The 17354-nt window shown below is 32.4% G+C and overlaps 1 protein-coding gene across 2 annotated transcripts in view; it reads left to right on the top strand.

Moving 5' to 3' along the window:
• Positions 1-162: 162 nt before the first annotated feature.
• Positions 163-17354, top strand: part of LOC108903815 (heterogeneous nuclear ribonucleoprotein L) — a 133940-nt gene continuing 116748 nt past the window's right edge. For both annotated transcript variants that reach the window (XM_018706118.2, XM_018706117.2), the window contains exons 1-4: positions 163-268; positions 1216-1332; positions 10512-10597; positions 13614-13710. In XM_018706118.2, coding sequence (XP_018561634.1) covers positions 200-268; positions 1216-1332; positions 10512-10597; positions 13614-13710 — 369 coding nt within the window. In that variant the 5' untranslated portion in view covers positions 163-199. The remainder of the gene's footprint in view (positions 269-1215; positions 1333-10511; positions 10598-13613; positions 13711-17354) is intronic.

The following is a 17354-nucleotide window of genomic DNA, read 5'->3' as shown; positions in this document are numbered from 1 at the left end:
TCCAAAAATTAGAAGTTTTCTGGAGACAAGCAAACACTAATTGTATAGTTATCTACCTCCCGTTAATTTCTCTGTGGTTAGATGTCGCCACCGACAGACAATCGAAATTCTGCGCGCACTCGCTGCATTCACCAAAAAACTGACAGTTCTGCGCGTGCCGTTGTAGCGGCAAGTTGGGTTTCGAAGTGTTTGTTTCAAAATGGCGTTCAATGGAGATGGGCCCCACACCAAAAGACAGAGGACAGAAGCGGAATCTGTCAATAACAGAGTAAGTACATATTTTACAAAAAAATATTTAGAACGCAAATCTCCCAGCGCACTCGTTTGAAAACCTGCATTGATTCCTACGTGCCTTTGACTACCTAAACCTGAATCTATGTTTTTGTTTATACTGTCATATACGCGAAATTATTAATGAAAATATTACAGAAATTCCAAGCTCTAACAATTACAATGTCATATAGTGTTACTCCAATTTAATTGTTGAATTTGAAGGGCGGTGCGTTCGGTGATTGTTTATGTTTCAAGGTAACTAGAATAGACTTTCTCGAGTAAATATCACGCTGATTACGGAACGATAAATTTTCTTAGCGGACCTTTTAAAAACGAAACAGGTTTTTATTTAGAGTATGTTTTTAATTGGAGCAACAATTGGGAACAAAGTTGCGAACGTTCGAAAAGAGTAATTAAACAGTGTTATGGAAAAATTCTCCCGTAATATTGTTGAAACTAGTCCTAATAGGCGAGTGGTCGTATTAGATTCACTATCAGGGGACGATGACCCAGACAAGGTTAGCCAGAAGCAGTTTGTCAGGGTTCATACATTGTTTTTAGTATTATACATTCGTATTTAATTGAATTAACGTACAGGAGAAAGCTTATATTCTATTCAATATGTGCCCTACAGTGTATGATTTCAATTAATTCAAATAAATTCCCTTGGCAATAATCTGATTAGGTATCTTCTATAGAAAATAAATATTTTGAGTATTGTATAACAAAATTTGCATGTGCCCCGTCAATTACCATGTTTTAACGTGCCCCTTTTTTAAATGTTGGTCACTCCTGTTACATTTTAAGGGCCACTTACGGAAGATATGTCAGAAAATTATTCACGACTTTGGAATTTTAACTACGCCAAAATTGTAAATAAATAACATACGTTCGTCTTACGAACTGGGACTATTTTATTACGTTTCATGATGTCTGTTCCAGGGACATACTGGATTCAATGCCACGCCGGATGAACCGAGGCGAAAAAGACCAGACGATGCAAAACCCAATCATGTACTACTCTTCACTATAATCAACCCCATGTATCCCATTACAGTGGTAAGTCACGCGTGGTGTTTATTATTTTTCTTTGCCGATTTGAAATTTTGGATTTATTTTCGAATTATATGCATAAGAGATAACCAATCAGCGGCGTGTTTTATATAAATGATATGCGAGTTGAATTACGATGTCGGATTTGTTATGTCATCGATAATTTTAGTAATCCAGGTCGTTAAACCTACCGAGTGATAATTATTTCACTAATAATAGTAGTAAATCTAATATTTTATTAGGATAAATCTTAATTAATAACTATTTGTTTTACGCAAAAATTAAGTCCCTTATCTAATCTGTTGTTGTGATTCTAACAAGGTTAGCGATAATATTTATCTTTTTTATAGATTTTTTTTTCAACAAATTAAAAATGCAGGTTTATTTATATACCGCGGCAGTTGTTTACCTTGTTTTAGATGTACATTTAAAATCTAATGAATAGTGAAGTAGGTACCCTAAAAGTCGGCTATACAGGGTGTCCTAGAGATACAGGCGTTACGTGGTATTACATTTAGGTATCAAAATTTTGAAAAATCTTGCTGTGTTGAAGATCTCCCCTCACTATAGACGAAATTACCCCATCCCAATCGTATATGGTATTTTACGGAACGTAGATACAGTCGTGGTGCGCTTACATACCGGCTAATTAAAAGTGGTTGTACGCGTCATATGTTCGGCACCAATTTATCGATTCGGTTTCTTGGTCAATTCGATTGACCGACTTTTACGAAACTGGTCTTGATAAATTTGCCCTTTTAAACAAATACATTGTGTCGGCTTGAGAGAAATAGGTTGCGCATCAGTTTAAGAAGCAATTATTCAAACAAATTCAAAACGAAAGTAGCAAACGTGCCAAAATATACTTGCTTTTATTTTAATTTTAAATAAAGTAACCTACATGTATATTAGGGTCTTAAAATTGTCCAAACAGATCGATATAAATTTTAATTATTGACATTTTTTTCGTGGGGTAATATTTCTGGAGGTATTTGGAAGTTTCAGGTTAAAAAACACTCATTTTATTACATTTGGTTGAGATATAGCATATTTACTGGATGTTGTCGTTGTAATTCAATGCTGGTCTGGGGTTTTAGACCACAGGGTCGTAGTTTTCTACCGTATCATTAATTATTAATTAGTTCCATATTTAGGAAAAAAATAGGCTTTTAAAGTAAAATATTTGACAAAATACACACCGCAAAAAAATGAAAGGAGCAGATTTCCAATTTTTTTTGCGTTTTTGTCACGGTTTCGTATTAAGTACTCATCAAAATCGAAAAATAATATTTCGAAATTTTCGAAAAAAATTAAATTTGAAAAAAAAATAAATTTTCAATATTTTTAAATTTTTTAAATATAAATTTTCTTTAAATTTAAAAAGTTGAAAAATTTTTTTTTTCAAAATTTTGAATTTTTTTTTTCGATATTCGATGAATATTTAACACGAAAATAAATAACGCAAAAAAATTTGTTTCAATATAATCATTAATTGATGTTTTACGGAGCAATAAATTTTTTTATGAAACTGATGATTCAGGAACGATTCAGGAATCGATTTCAAAATTTACAGGCCCCATGGGCATGTATTGAGCTTAAAAAAAAACCTACAAACATTGGTACTTTTGGCAATATTTGCAAAGTAATCGTTGATTTTCCAAAACGGTAGAAAGTAATGTTTTTGTACCTTTTCCAATAAATGCCGAGTATAAATTTTTTTTCAAAAATCACTAAAAAAATTTGGAAATTTTTCTATTCCTTTAATTTCGATGTGCCTTGGCGTTTCCCGCAAAATACACTCATATTCTGGTTTTTTATTACAGTTTTTTTTTCGATTTTTTAAATTTATATGAAAGACCAGCTTTAAAATTTTGTAAATTTAGAAATAATCTTTTATCAGGTGTCGCAAAAATGTAAATACTAAAATTACCATTCACAGCAGTGCAAATAGTAGTTTAAGTAAATAAACAGAAAATATAATGTTTGATAAACGATGTGCAAACAAATTATTAAAGTAAATAACAGGAAAAATTTTAGTAGGTATATAAACGGCTCCAAGATAGCGTTTTGTTCACCGAGTTCACAAAATAAATACGGGCGATCCGACTACTTGAATTTTGTTTATTTTATCAATCTAAGAAAATAACTTATTATCTATTTCGAGGAGGACGCTTTTATCAGTCTGACGAATTAGAATGAAATATTGACATAAGGCTGTATCAGTTTATATAGAGCCCTGATTTTTTTTTAATCTATAAGTGGTACCTTTCAGGGTATAGATATATCGTATTTCAGCATCTAAAAGTGTAGAAATCCGGTTTATGAAATGATCATTAGCGTGGTTTCAAATTCTTACAATCATTATTCACTTGTCTTATTTATTATTAATTGCGATTGATTTAGCTTCGCTTACATCCGAGTGTATTGTAGATTCTATATTATGTTCTAAGGAAGCACTGGAGATATACGTATTCTGTGGTATAATTTAAATCAATGTTGACTGAGATATCCAAACAAGCTATTCATTACAGGCTTTAATAGTTGAAGAGAATAGGTATAACTTTTGTTCGAGGATCTGTCAATTTGTATACTGGTTCTTCATCTGTTTAAATTAAATTATACGCGTAGATATTTTCATTATTATTATCAATGAAAAATTCCTTATATTCAACTAGTTATTAAGTTTCATTCAGAGCGAGTTACACGAACAAAATTTGGACAGGGCATAGCTAATATAATGCGAAACATCGCCTTAATGTTAAAAATGTTGTCACCGCCGTTCTTGGGGGTGAAAATTCGAAATATTTGTAATTATTCAATTTTCGTGGCTAAAAACGTACATAGGTATTGTATTTTCGAAACCGAGTGAGTTTCGCGAAACTAAATGTGTACAGGACATAGCTAGTACCATGCGAAAGAAACATCGCCATAATTTTAAAATTGTTGTCACCGCCGTTCTTGGGGGTGAAAATTCGAAAAATTTAGAATTACTCAATTTTCGTGGTTGAAAACACACATAGATATTGAATTTTCGCAACCCTGAGAAATGCACTAACCAAATTTGGACAGGACATAGCTTAAAAATGTTGTCACCGCTGTTACTGGTGGTGAAAATTCCAAATATTTTTTGTATAAGTTAGTTTGAGATATATAAGTGACTGTACCCCGGCCAAGGGTGAAAAAAAAATTAAGTACATTTTCAAGATATCACAAAAGAGCTAAGAAAAAGTTGTAAGACATAAAATTTTACATAAAAATGATCTATTGACTGTTTCTTTTACTATTAAAATTAACAAAGTTAGAAACTGGAAGGGATGACATGAGAAATTTTAAAAAATCATAGCAAGCGGAAAGATGAATAAATTTAGAGTTTTTTGTCGATCTACTCTAAATAATATATACTTTCTATTCAGACAAATAAATATAAAAGTTATAATAATTTTAATTCTTTAATTGTCTGGGATTAAGTTGTATGTGAATTATATGCGACTAGTTTTGGGGCGATATACCTGCGTCATTTGTAATTGTCCCGGCTTACCGTGGGCCACGTAAAGTGTATTTTAGCTTCGTGTACATATATAATCTTGACCGCAACAGCAAGATATATACACTCGGAGCGTTCAAGTTATTTATTTTGCACGGTGCTGTACTTACGTGCGATTAGGAAATCGTGCATCAGATTATCTCGATGACTTTGTTTTTAATCCCAGATTAATACAAAGCATTGTTTAATGAGCCTATGAAAATCGTATTAATTTTGAGAATAATCGAGAATTAAATTGCTTTGCATTGATAAATCCAGATAAAATATCCGATTACACTGATTTATCCCTTTTACAAGTAATGTTACCAAAGTTCAACGTGATCAAGAAATGATTATGGCTGTTGACTGACGCTAATATTCTCGAATATGCGACTTTCGATGACGCTAATAGCTGATACAAAGAGTTTCTATATATAGAAAACAATTTTTTCGATTCTAGGGTTTTTCGAGAAACGCGGAGAAAATTTACATGACAGCAAAACCAAAAAGAAACGTAGATGGTTTTTCTTGTTCTTGTCTTACTAAAAGTGTATCCGTCAAAATTTTCTGATTATTTACTTTTGGGTGCAATGCATATTAATTTTCATACTTTACTTCGTCAGTTATTCCAACCGTTTGTTATTCATAGGCAACCAATTAACGAAGAAAAATTATTTTCACACATCACACGATGGAAATCTATTAATTCTCGAGGCTCTCGCGGAAGCAGTGTTTACGTAGTGCAAATTACATCGTCACGAGCGGGCAGTGTCGAGTTATTTTTGCGTGGTGTTTTGTTTGTGATAGAAATTGGTTTCTTTTCGGTTGGGAAACGGTTTCCACGTTTATTTATCCGAAGAAATTCTTCCATTTATCTTGCAAATCGATCTGGGATATGTTTGTTTTCGTTGATCTTTCTGCGGTTCTTTTTCATTAACGTTATTCAGTTTTAAAAGTAAAACCAACAAACTCGCCGAAACGGTAGGTGATACTAAAGGCACTTGTACAGTCGTGGACAAAAATAAGGTTCGAACCTAATGCTAATGTCGTTAAAATCCTGTTTTATAGAGGTTGGGAACTTTTTATTGTCCACAGCTGTACATATTTATTTAGTTATTTACATTGCTTTTGCTGCGAGAAGTAAATTATTACTTTCCATCGATAAACTTCCTAAAAAAAATCGGCTCAGTTTTATACTCCTCCAAAAATTGACTGATTCATAGCCGTTAGCCTAAGGTCGCAACTCATGTTTTTTTTATAGATGGGAAAAAAGTGATAAATTAGCTTCCCTAAGGTCAGAGTTTAAAAGGGACGTGTGTATATTATAACTTTTCCGCGGGGCTGTCCGCTTTTTGCTTCGCTGTTTCTCCCGAGATGCTACTGAGGCATTACAGTTAGATCAAGTTGGATGTTCTATTCCCGATTGTCGTTCTATTTCGAATTTAATTTATTACAAATAAATGTTCAAGAATGGAAAGCACCCTGTATTAGTCTGATTGTGTGAATGCTAAAATATCGCAGCTAATCGATTTAGTTTAATATTTTCGTTTTATTGTCAATATTTATCCGTTCAGATTTAGATAATTCCGATTATTCTCTGATTTATTTTAACAATAAATCGGTAAATCTGGGTGCAGAATCAATTTTCTGATAAGAATTTTACCTCCTCATATAGTTAGAATTTGATTTAAAAATGCAGGTTTATATATAATAATTTTTTTAAATAAAACAGAGGTGTATGTATATTATTACGCTAGAGGTTAGAGAATGAAAATTACCTACTCTATATCATAATTCACATGTAATTCTAAAAAAAAACGCATAATACTTGAGTTATTTTTTCAGATAAGCCCGTGCTTGAGATTTCAGTGTGAAATATAGATACTGACATTTCCTATGTTACTACTGTTTAATTAAAACAAAGACAGACACATGTGATCAATTAAAGAAATATATTATTCTTTGACATTATCTATCTATATTGCAAATAAATGTGTCTTTATCTGAATTAAAAATCAAAAGTTGACGGACGTTCCCAATTTAAAATTGCAAAAACACTCGAAATGTTTAATCTGCGCTTTTTATATGTTTTTAATTTCGTTTAAATTCACTAAAAATCAGTTTCCTATTATCTTTGAGAAAATCTTTTCGAGAAATAAATCTCTCTAGGTCAAGTCTGTTACTCGGTTCGCTTTTGTCAGAAAGTGTGGATCCTACAATTTCGAATCGTTCAACTTTCTTCTGGTATCTGTTTGAGATTATGAAATTTGAATGTAATCACATTAAAATAGAAGCAGCGCGTAACTGTGCCATCGCTATAAAATTAGCTTTTTATGTCTAAAAATAATCAAAACACGTTTCGAAATTGTTTCGTTTTTAATTTTGTACTGCCCGTTGACAAATTGCTACAAATATTTCTCAAATTTGGCCTTGGATCTGTGTACATATTCTAAGTATCATGAAATTTGTCTAATGATTAGAAATTTTTTGGCAAGCAGCGCAATGTGCTTAATTTTTTAATGCGGCATCATTCCCTGACGGCCAGTCACAATAAGCGACATGTTTTGGAAGCATTAATTGGTTTTAAAGTGACCCATATACCTTAAACTGTGTCACATAATTTTCTTGTAGCCTGTGTGCGAAGTTTATAAATGATAAAAATTCTGATACTTTGAATGATTACAAGCTACGTTTGTTTGAAAGGGCCATATTATTTCCTTTATGTGCATGTCTCGGATCTGAAGCTTGGCATCGATCAATTTATTCGATACGTATCTAGCGGCAACCTAGTGCCTGCCCTGTGCCGTTGAACAATCCAGGGTTTTTGCTTAATTTATTTGGTCTTGCTTCAAGAAGTATCGCATGTAAAAAAATACTGTTTATGCGCACACGTGATTTTCCTTGGTTTAATAGCTACAGGGCAGTGGGGAAACCTACGTCTTGAATGTCATTATGTAAATGGGTGTGCTGTCATGTATGAAGTATTATATTATCCTTATACTGTTTACATACTACTGTATGTTGCCGGAAGCAACTCAAGAGATAATAGAATTCAACCCTGTTACACAGTCAGTGTTAATGCCTCTGTTAAGTATCAGGATTCCGGGGACAGCTGTAATTTATTTGTGTCCTTGTGCGAAACGTGTACGAGGAACTAATTTAAATACTCTTTTAACCGTAGTGCTTAAAAGTTCATTTTCGTCAAAGTAAATAGTTTAAATATATGCGGCTGCACGTCGCTTACGAGTATATGAAATATATTTTAGATGCATTAAGCAGAGAATAATTTATGCGTGTTTCGAAAATATTTATTGATCCTTGCGCTATAAATACAGTAGCGTATCAATAATTTAGTGTTTTCCATCGCAATAAATTATTAAAAGCACGCATGAATGTTTTCCTTCTAACTGTTGTCTATCAAACTTTTCTTCGGCTAATTTTAGATCGGGTTGATGAATAATTCACAAATTTTCGACTGACGCATAACGAGCCACACACTCTCATTAGTCAAATATACAATTGACGTTCCGAAACAGGTATCGGCAGAATTGGGGCAAACTATTTTATTTATAGGTAATTCAAGAAGTCGAGTCGGACGTAAATACACTAATGGAAAAAATTAAGGGGTCAAAAAAAAAATCTAAATTTTCGGCGATTTTTCAAATGGCTGTATCTTTGACAAAAATGGTCGTATTGGAGTGAAAAAGAAAGCAATTTGAAGCTTGAAGTTTCTAATTTTGGGATCTTGCAAAAAAAATTTCAAGTAATACATACCTATCGCGCAATCTTAATGAAAATTTTCGAAATTTTTTTCGATCTTATTTTTGGTGGTATTTTTAATTTACACATGGAAAATTAGTCGCAAGTCATTCATTGTGTATTGCGTGATATGGGTTTTAAAAAATATACTTGCGGTGTTTGACAGCCCCTCTAGTGGATACTTATTTTATTTTATGGCACGAAATTTGTTTCTTTTACAAGATAATGAATTTTCTCGGGCAATATTTCTGTCACTGAAATATATTTTCGGAATACAATTTACCTTTGATAGTATTGTATCACGAATGCGATGGCCTAAAGTGAAAGGTTTTACTTTGCATGACAGAGAAAATATATACGGGAAAAAAAATTTAATCGACGCGCAGAAGTGGTGCAGTCTTATCTGATATTTATTTTTTTTTTGTCAAGCTGTTGATATGGATGTTCAATGTCTGTAACGCTTATATTTTATGATAATTATAAATTAAGATAAAATGGGGTTTTTAGAACGTAGCGAAGTTATTACGGTTATTAATTATTTTTTGGTATGAGGTGTGTCATAAATTGAAAGTAAGGTTACATTTGTTAAGATAAAAAGACGCGTAATTAGAGGATCTAATACTAGAAGTAATTTATGGTTACAAAGAGATTTTTAACAGACTACCGACTGTCACTGGTTTGATTTCAAATATATTTATACTTACAGGAAGTGAAGTTTAAGTTTTTGTCCTTGTAGGTAGACATTATATTCTAGGAACGGCGTTTTTAAAATCATTACTTTCCTGGAAATATTGCCAGTACAAATTTCGATTAAAAATGACGAAATGAATGCTACTTGATCAAAAGTTATCTTTTACCTTTTATTTGAATTAGATATTAGAATTTTTTCTCGTAGTTTAATATATTTCGGTGTCTATTATTAGATTCAAAATTCAATAATACAAAAATTCTAGCAAAACAAGTTGTGATAATAAGTAGTTATTTATTATAAAAGGTGATTTTAATTGCAAATAATTCTCCTACATACCAATGCCTGCGTTAAATGTCATAAATGCGGTTGATGGATTCATATCCAAACGAAATACATTGTTTGCCAACTACTTCATTTCAGGATTATGGCTGCAATCGATTGGTTTAATATTTGGTAGGAACAAATACGCAAATGCGTTTAGTCTTCCAAGAGTCACTATCAATTATCAATATTGCTGTTTACGTTATTACATTGTGTTTGTGTTTTCAATAACGTCAAATGATTTGGGTATCAATATGTTATTTTTGTAATTAAACTGAATCTGTTCAAATATAACCGAAACGGGTGCAAAACTAGGACAATACAGTAAAGATAAACGCTAAAAATGTGAATTGGAATTGAACAATTAATGCCAATTTGCCAAACTTTGCCAACTTTTTAAATAATAAAACATTTTTTCCTCGTATGAAATCCTGCGTTTTGTTTGGGGCACCCTGTATTAATAAATGCATAGCTCTTTGCAAATATAATACATTTGTGGGTACGCATGTTCGCAAGTGACCCATTTTTAAGGATTACCTGAAGAGCGCCGCGGGACGCACCAACGTTCTAGGAAGGGTCTATGGCGGATTGGCGCCGGCGACCAGATGCGTAATCATATACCTACGACCAACTGCACACCACACAGGGACTCTCCAACGCTCTCTCAACGGTAATAATAAAGTATTTTATTGAAAACTAAGTTGTATAGAAAAATACGTTTTGACGGGGTGAGTGTTCGCTGGAGAGTCCCTGTGTGTGGAGTTGGTCGTAGGTATATGAGTACGCATCTGGTCGCCGGCGCCACCCCGCCGTAGACCCTTCCTGGAACTTGTGTACCCACACATTGGCTAATCTAAATACATATGTTAATATTTTTCTCTTTTGTTCCAGGATGTTTTACACACAATATGCCAATCCAGTGGACAAGTACTTAGAATAGTTATCTTTAAGAAAAATGGCGTCCAAGCTATGGTGGAATATCCTTTAATACGTTCATTTTTTTTTTAATAGTTAGTCTTAGAATGATTTGAAAACAAATCGGTTTGGATTTTTTTTATTAGTAAACTTATTCGTTACATCTGATGAAATAATTTTAAAAACATTTTGCGTACCTTCTCTGTGCTTTAATTTCAGTTCGAGGAGCACACCTAGAGGCTGGAAACTATTTTGGCATTTGATAAAAATAAAAGATGTAAAGGTTTCTAAAAATATAGCTTGTCTAGTATTTGAATTTATGGCCGCATTTTTAACAGCGAATGTATTTCTGGATAAATACTTAAAATATTAAATGAATATGTTTAATATTTTTGCCATACATTTTATACCACTTAAAACAACGGTATTAGACAGATGTTTCTCCAAAAAAGTTGAACTGGAAATTAAAATTCAACAAATTACTGTCATCATCTCACAACTCATATTTTTATTCCTCTTTTTATAGCCCGCCAGAGAGGTACTGTTGATGCACGTGATGGAATTACTGCGGGTCAGCGGTTTTTAACCTTTTTCGATTTGCCTGCGTTAGGTTTCCCGAACCGTTTCCATTAGGTGATATTAAAATCGTGCGGGTTATTCTCTTGGCACAAGTGTCCTTACAGTCGTTCAACTGTTTCTACATATGGTTTATTTAGTTTTCTGATGTTTTTTCTTGGCTTTTCAATAGTCTGCAGGTGTTTCTGTTGCGGGGTCTTCGTAATAAATGCGAACAGCGTATTTTAAATATGCTTTTAACTAGAGAATCGTGAACTGTGTAGTGTTAAAAACTAATATTTGGTTTACTTTTAAAATTAAAGATTTAGGTAAAACTGATTGAAATAACTTTAATATTTTCGACCTGAATACAACCACTGCTTATTAGTCAATGCCCGCTCCTATGCTACCCATCGATGAACTCATACTTTGTTTTATAAACATTTGTGATTTACAATCACCGATCGAGTAGCAAGGAACCGCGCATGCAAATTAAATAAACTATATCAGATATTTAGCGATTCTCTCTTCATGGTTTTCACAGTAGTTAATCCTTAGATGTGCTCCGAGTCGATCAAAGTTTACATTTCGGTGGAATTCGCAATCGGCACGATAATTAGCCTGCAACGTGGGTGGATTAAATACAGTATTTATACAAGTTTGAAAGGCTTTCTGTGTATAATACTATTTTGAATGAAATGCAGTCTATTTTCAGAGCACACGCTAAGTAGGTCAGGAGTACTTTTTATGTATTGGGTTCTGTTCCGCCTCTGCCAGGAATCATTCGGGATTATGTCTCGTACTTATGGAGATTTTTTGGCACACTTAAATATTACAGCAAATTTCATCTATTACCTTTTGAAACAAACTTCGTAAATGAAAACCCAAGTGATTTCCCCAGCAAAGTCATGTCAGTCAAGTTTTTTTAAACAGTAAAAACTGCAAAAAATGACATTTTTTTATAATATCCCGAAAAATAATGATGGAATCGTCTTACTCTCAATAGGACTTTTGTAGAGAATAAAAAACCTATAAAATGTTTTTTTTGCGACTCGATCGGTTCATTTTTTACAGAGAAAATCCGGAAAAACTTCTGAAATAGACCTTTTTTCAAAAATTCATATTGAACGTAAGCGGTGTATTTCAAAACTGCATTTTTACCTTTAAGATTACACAGGTACAGTTTATTTTTTATTCGAAGTGGTTTGTTTCTATTCCTATTTATAGTCGGACATTGACTGGTTATCCTGTCAATGTGATGCGTTCTATTTTAATCGACAACATCGTTACATTTCAAGTACTTGTTCTTCCTTTTCTCTTTGTTAGTTTTTTTCCAGTGACTCATTCCAATGCAAAGATACGTTTTCTTGAACTTAATTTCTTCAGGAACGGATCCAATTTTATATACAGTGATGTGGGCATAACGTCTCGCAATAAATGTTTTTGAAAACACCTCGCTGACATCTGGGTTTCCTAACATTGTGACTAAACTTTGTATATAAAGTACTTGTGCGAAAATAAATGCTGCTTCGGGTCGTGACAAGCGTGATCTAACGCTTGTAGGACCTGTTCCGAGATATGTTACTGTTATACTCCAGTCGAATTAGTTTGAACGTGAAAAAATTATTAGTAGACATTAAGTGGCACATTTACGTTTTTTTTTTCACTTTCTTTTTACTGTCAACGGAAATTTAGACGGCCTATCGGAAAATTAGTCAATTTATGTTGTGGGCAATTAAATTACCTACAATTTAAGGTGTCTGAAGTCATATTTCGCCAATTTGTTTACTGTATAATAAAGGTTGAACAAACTGTCCCAAGGTCTAGCAAAAGCCGCTCGGCAATTCGCTCTTTTTGCATTAAATAGAGCTTATTTTATAATGTTAACTTGGAAATAAGGAGGCGTAGGTGATATCTATTTTTTTTAATTACCGTAAAAATAAGCTGTAAACACTTCAATATTCTACATACCTTTCCCCAGCATAAAGTGCAATACAATGTGTACTAATAATTTTTTCAAGTCTTCAGGTCTTATGATCTAATTGGACTCGAGTATTACAAGTGTAGTTGAAAGTAAAGGATATAAAAATAAACAATGCACACAATCTGCTGTCGTATTTCTTGCTTCATGTGCCAGAACTGTTATTTTTAGCTGATATTTTTTCCACTTATTTTTTTTGTTCCGAATTGTTTCACTGTATCTTTAATTTTAAAAATGTTTTTTAAATTCACAGTATTAACTCTTAACGAAACGTGCAAATGATTTGGTTATTCCTCAATTTTTGCTTGAAAACACTCATAAATATATATCACCCTTTGCTTCTTCCTCTGACTTTATGACATCATCCCATTTGTTTGGTAAAAATATACGTATACACAAAATTTAAATCTGTTTAAAAGCATTTGTGCAAATTTTCACCTTGTTAAAGTGCAGAGGTATAGCAAAATGTCAATCTTTAGCCGGTATCACCATATATATTAGGATATTTTTATTGTCCGATGATTTTCCTTAACTATTAACACATTTGACAGTGTGGAATCGGCCGTCAGAGCGAAAGACACATTAAATGGAGCCGACATATACTCAGGCTGTTGTACGTTGAAGATCGACTTTGCCAAGGTAAGTTTCGTACGACTTACAATCTTTTTAATTTTTTTTCCTGTTATGAATTGAATTATCCCTATATAGAATGTAACTGTGAATGCGGCTCATGTTTATACGGAGGCTATGTGCCTCCGTTGCACTTCGTAAGCCTTCCGAACAGGATCGGGTTCTGCTTAAATTTAAACTATTCACGGGTATGTCAGACATGTTTAAATCATTTTTATCAACCTCAACACCTTGTATGTTGGGTCTAAAATAATTCGGAAATTATGACGCGAACTGAAATTCGCAAATTATTGCCTATTTTTCCATGTTTCGGTATAGGATCTTGCGTACGATGAACCTAATTTTATCAGCTACGTAACTGAAAGTTATGTCAAGGCTTAGTTAATATTGAATTAGAAGTTAATTAATATGCCATTTAGTTAAATCTTAAGAGCGCGCCCACAGCTGTATTGCATTATCGTATGTAATGTTTAGTTGGAAGCTCTTCAGCTTCACTTATGCGTTTCAAAATTAGTACAGGAGGGATACCGAAGTTTTAAACACAAAACCAGAATTATTGTTATTTACCATCATCTCTTCTAAAGACGGATTTATTTGCAGAATTATTTTTTCCGCCTTTCGTTTGACAAATATTCTTGATTTATCCGCTCCAGTAACTGAAGCGGATACAATTGACAAACAAAAGGTTCTATGTATTTTATAATATACGCGGTCCTTGTGTTTTTAATTGACCGTCTGAAGCGGTCTAGAAATCGCTGGTTTAATTTTAACCGAGATTCTTTGATCTCGAGTTAAAGTGATGTAGGTGTGTATCAGCATGTCGAAATTATAAAAAAACGTTTTCGAAATAATGCACGAAGACGTCCTTGGCAGGCAAACAAAATTAGACTAGCAGGGATTCGATTGGACATATTGCGTATATTTTCCAGTACCTAATTATTCGCTTTATATATCTGTAACTTTCCAAATACGTTATAATTTATACTAACTGCTTTGATAATACCATAGGAGGTCGTGGCGTTTATTGATTGTTTAATTATTAAATAAAAACGTTCTATTTGTGTCAATTTAAATTATATACAGCGCAAATTAGAGAGAACTGTTCGAATTTTCTCCATTTGCTCCGACATAAACATATTTTTTACGCGTTCTTTAACATGTGCTACAGCGGTGTTTTAAATGGTGGTAATTAATATTGTTAAATGCTCCTGCCGTTTATCGAGGTTGTTAAACTGGTTCACATACACTCGGTTTTTATAAAGCAAAATAAAAATCCAAAGAGATTCAGTCCGCTGATATCAGGCCATCCAGTTAGTTAATAAGGAAAAATATATGTCAAGTTTATTGTTAAGAAAAAGTGATTTTTATGTGAAAGAATCCCCTAAGGGGATAAATTTTAATGAGAGGTATTTGTCATCTGTTTGGTTCTAAAAGGATTCGATATCTTTCTAGGCGAGCGGTTCACCCCTAAAAGAAAAAGGCATGAACCGACTAAATTTTTATAACAAAAACCTACAGCATGAAACGTTTTTTATTTTATAACGTGTATTTTTTTGATAATTTACATATATTTTTGATATTTTTCGGCGTGATCAGTCAATTGTTATAAACAAAAAGGTTGTAAAAAAAAAATTGGCGAAATCGACAAACTTTCGGAATTTTTTTCTCAAAAACTACTGAACATAGTTTAATTCTAAAAAAGCATAATAATCGGCAGATTTTCTACTTTAAGATATATTTTTTTTATGGGTCAATCATTTTATTGAAGGTCTAAAGCGAGCAAAAAAAGTCTTTTAAAGAAAATTATGATAACATTTTAAATTTAAATTTTCTTTTTACAATATCTTGGATTAGATTATATTTACAATAAACATTATTATCATTTTTTTAATCGATATATGTTAACAGTACAAATGTTCAAATGATTTGTTTGGTTTTATAGCCGGAGTAAGGTTTTTGCATGTAATTAGTAAAATTTAAATATTCGATTTTTGGTTTTATAAATGGCTAAAATTGGCTTGAAAGTTATACTAAAACTAAACTGAATAAGCTTTTTTAAATCCTAAAATTAACCTAATAATAAAAATTGACCTAGCGGTCTCGAAAAATAAAAAAATTATTGGATGACAAACAGTTACAATTTTTCGTAGAACATTTTCCACTACATGAACAAAAATATGTTGTATCATGATTTTCTCTAAAAGACTGTTCTTTTTACTCGCTTTAGACCTTCAATAAAATAATTGACCTACCAAAAAAATATATCTTAAAGTAGAAGATCTGCCGATTATTATGCTTTTTTTAGAATTAAACTCTGTTCAGTAGTTTTTGAGAAAAAAATTTCTAAAATTTGTCGATTTCGTCACTTTTTTCACATTAAATTATAAATATCTCGGAAACGAAGCATTTTTTGAATTTTTGTCAAAGAACAAAAAGTGTTTAATTTGGTCCATTTTATAATAAAATAAGCCGGAGAATATATTTTTTTTACAACATTTTTGTTTATAACAATTGACTGACCACGCCAAAAAATATAAAAAAAATATGTAAATTATCAGAAAAATGCACTTTATAAAATAAAAAAGTTTCATGCTGTAGGTTTTTGTTTTAAAAATTTAGTCGGTTACCTACATTTAGAAACATCTTTTTAGGGGTGAACCGCTCGCCTATTCAGCTTCATAGAAAAATATAGACCCTGTCATACGCCTTCTTGATATCGCTACCCAAACGGAATTGCATTTTCTGTTTCAAACAGAATTGATGGTCTGTATAAGTCACTTGTTTATTCTTAGTCGTACATACGATTCTCTTGATTGTGTGTGGAAATACTGGTGTGTATTTTTTTTTGAGATATCCCATAGTGTATATAGTATAATTTATTTTTTAACAGTAAAACATGTGTTTTAAACAAAACGAAATTGAAATTATACGTATGCAGCTATTTTTAGTAAACCACAAAAAGGGAGTCGAAAGCGCTGCTTCCAGATTCCGCCTTTCTATTATCATTTTCAGTTCTTTGCTCCTGGGCTGCTTGTGAATTTATTGGGGTATGACGTGGCTCCGTTTATATTGGCAAAGCTTCGGAATTCACTGAATAATAAATGCCGCGGAATTATTTGTTTTAATAGCTCTAAATAGTGTTCTTGTCGTAGGTACGTGTTTCGGTGTATTCAATAAAATATGACATTAAAAAGTAAATTGCAGAAAATTTTCTGTTCGAATATTGCGGAAACTATTACCTAGGTCACATTAGAGCGTTATCTTTCCCATTATAACTGTGTGTACATACAATTTGCAAGTCCACACAAATTTTCCGCGTTTAGCAGGGAATTGCGTTGTGCAATTCATTAGTCTTGCATTATCGGGACGAAAATTGGTTTAATACATTTGCGCAAATTACAATTCCGTTCTGTTGCTCTTTCAGTAAATCTTTTTTACTATTTTAATCGCTTGTCGTTCGTTTCATTTGACAATTTGGCGACGTAATTTTTAACTATTACCTTGATTAGCCCTTCTAAAAGGATACGAAGTAGTACAATCACGAATTAATGATTTTAATTCACTTACCTTGATCCGAAATACTTAATTTTATTCAAAGTCAGTGGGTTATGGTTTTGACATTAACACAAAAAAGTTGATCTTAAATAATATTT

This window comes from Anoplophora glabripennis, unplaced genomic scaffold (genome assembly GCF_000390285.2).
Source record: "Anoplophora glabripennis isolate ALB-LARVAE unplaced genomic scaffold, Agla_2.0 scaffold134, whole genome shotgun sequence".
Classification (NCBI taxonomy): Eukaryota; Metazoa; Arthropoda; class Insecta; order Coleoptera; family Cerambycidae; genus Anoplophora; species Anoplophora glabripennis.
The sequence above is the reverse complement of the archived record's forward strand: the minus strand, read 5'-3'. Positions and strand labels throughout refer to the sequence as shown.